A 2,477-nucleotide genomic window follows, 5' to 3' on the forward strand; every position below is an offset into this window, starting at 1 on the left:
TGCTTCCTAAGTCTGTCAGAAAGAGATCGGCAAGTTTCTCGAAAGTACTGAAGAGGACAGGAGCAAGAAAAAGAGTAGACACCAGGAACATCTGTAGAGGGAGGAGAGGTATGAACGAGATTAGTGCGAAGAGTGTTAGTCTGGCGGAAAGTAAATATCGTGTAGCGCCTGAAGGCAGTAAAACTGTCGTAAAGAGATCTTATGCCTTGGATCAAAACCCCTTCACTGTCTTGAGAACCTCCACAGTGCGGAGTGGTACACCGAGGTGAACATTAACCGCTCACTACCACCATGCTATGAAGACAGTTCCTGGTATTAGTAAATAGAGAGGGAATACTAAATCCGTAGTAGCCATCAGCGCCTGGATAATTAAAGCATTAAGTTTGATCCAAGGAAGGGGCAGTTCAGGTTAAATGCCCTGAATTAAGAGCCCGTGCGAGTACATTTTTATGAGGAAAGCAGTAATCCTTTAGGCGTCATACAGCACCTGGGAGATAAAGAATATTCGATCTAAATTAAAGTAACTAATTCCTTAAATCAAGAGCCCATCAGAGGCATCAAGGAACCCTCCCTGAAGGGCTCTTCTGGCAGAGCACTGGCCATCAGCCTGCCAGTAACCATATACTAGCACAGATTATAATAAAGAAGCGCTAAATGTACAAGGGTCATAATATCCCAGAAACAGTTGAACCCACTAGGGTCACAGCGCTGCCGGTAGAGAATGAGAAATATGCTCCATCTGGAACTAGCAAGAGTGGAGAGTATAACGGAAGTACTGTAGTTTGTAAGGGCGGCGAGGAATACTAAAGGAAGTATTCCAAGGATCACAGACTGATGACATGCAACATTCGGGAATCTAATTTTAGATGTTTCATTATGCAGCGGCTTTATTAGTACAGGGACAAGGTAATCAAGCCCTCAGTTTAGGAGCAAGAGATGAGCACACTACTTTAAAAGTCTTACAATCAAAACTAAAACCCACAAGGGACTCCGTAGTCGTTTAAAGAAGCGATTATATAAATATACCAGGAAGGAGATAGAAGACAAAGCATTTTAATCAAAAATCTTTCACCATCTTCCTCTCATTTTAAAGGACCAGGTAACCAGGTACAATAAATAGACGATCATATATTTTATTCCGTCTACTCATAGTAGGTCCCCAAAGTAATAAAATTGGGGAGGAAGTAATGTTAAATTACAGAAACATTTAGTATTAAGCTATTACCCTCCCACCATACTCAGGGGGCCAAAAGGTAAAAAAAAAAAATTAAAAATTTAGTCAAAACAATTTTTAAAAATATTCGTAATCAGAATCTCCTTCGCTTTCCTCAAAGCTGATGGGCACAAGTGTATGCAAGGCAGGACCCAAAGGATTGACTGGCACAGGCGGTGCAGCAGAGCTGGCTGGCATCTCTAGGAGCCTGCTAGAAGCTACTGAACTGGGCGACGGAACAGCTGAGTTGGTTGGCATCTCTAGGAGCTCGCTAGAAGCTAATGAACTGGGCGACATCGCTAACGGTGCTCTTGGGCGAAATGAACTGACAGGTATGAATGACGATTCTTCAGGAACATATGAACTGGAAATCGCTAACGAAGGGTTTTCAGATGAACTAGCTGGCATTAAGGAAGGTTCTTCAGGGCCCAACGAGCTAGTAAGCACAAGTGATTCTTCAGGGCCAAACGGACTGGCCGGCATAAACCAGGGAGTTTCAGAAACAAACGAACTGGCTGGTACCAGAAGAGGATCAGAAGAAAGTGAACTGGCTGGCACCGGTAAAAATTCAGGAGCATTGGTACTAGACAACACGAGTAAGGTCTCTTCAGGAGAGTTTGTACTAGCCACCAACAGTAATGAATCTTCCGGAGCAATAGAGCTAGTTGGCAACAGTAAATTAACTGCAGGACCAAGAGTGCTGGCTGGTACTAGAAGAGGCCCGTCAAGAACTAATGAACTGGTTGCCATAAACACATCAAGAAGAGAAGTGTCCGGCATTTTGTGAATGGTTGAAACCTCTAGCGTATAATTCTCTAATAGTGTTTTACCAGTGTGTAAATGAATGGCATTGTCTTGCGCTCCAGAAGATGGAAGTTGTCCCAGAGGAATGGCATCAGAAGATTTAGACTTCATGGTACTGTGCATCAGATCAGTTTGGCTACTGGGGGAAGACGCAAGGGTAGCTTCAGAAGTCTGCTGTATGACTGAAGTATAGGAGGTTGTAAATACGGTAGGTGCCAAGCCTCCACGAAATGCACATTTTATGTACTTTTCATAGCAGGTGCCACACTCTTCACAGTCCAACTTGCACAGTGATAAACTAACGAAGCAGTGATTTGGGACAGTCCTTACACGAATGGCTTGAAATATTTCATTTAGGTGACCCTAAAATGAGAAGCAGACAAGGTTAGTTGTTTAATAAAGGTGGAAGGAGAGAGAAAAATAATTAGAATGAAAGATTTTGTACTTGGGCCAAGTGTGA

At 43.0% G+C, this 2,477-nt stretch overlaps 1 protein-coding gene across 2 annotated transcripts in view; it reads right to left on the reverse strand.

Moving 5' to 3' along the window:
• Positions 1-1,112: 1,112 nt before the first annotated feature.
• Positions 1,113-2,477, reverse strand: part of LOC128688909 (uncharacterized) — a 2,663-nt gene continuing 1,298 nt past the window's right edge. For both annotated transcript variants that reach the window (XM_053776952.2, XM_053776951.2), the window contains exon 3: positions 1,113-2,380. In XM_053776952.2, the coding sequence (XP_053632927.2) occupies positions 1,292-2,380 (1,089 nt within the window). In that variant the 3' untranslated portion in view covers positions 1,113-1,291. The remainder of the gene's footprint in view (positions 2,381-2,477) is intronic.

This window comes from Cherax quadricarinatus, chromosome 16, assembly GCF_038502225.1.
Source record: "Cherax quadricarinatus isolate ZL_2023a chromosome 16, ASM3850222v1, whole genome shotgun sequence".
Taxonomy (NCBI): Eukaryota; Metazoa; Arthropoda; class Malacostraca; order Decapoda; family Parastacidae; genus Cherax; species Cherax quadricarinatus.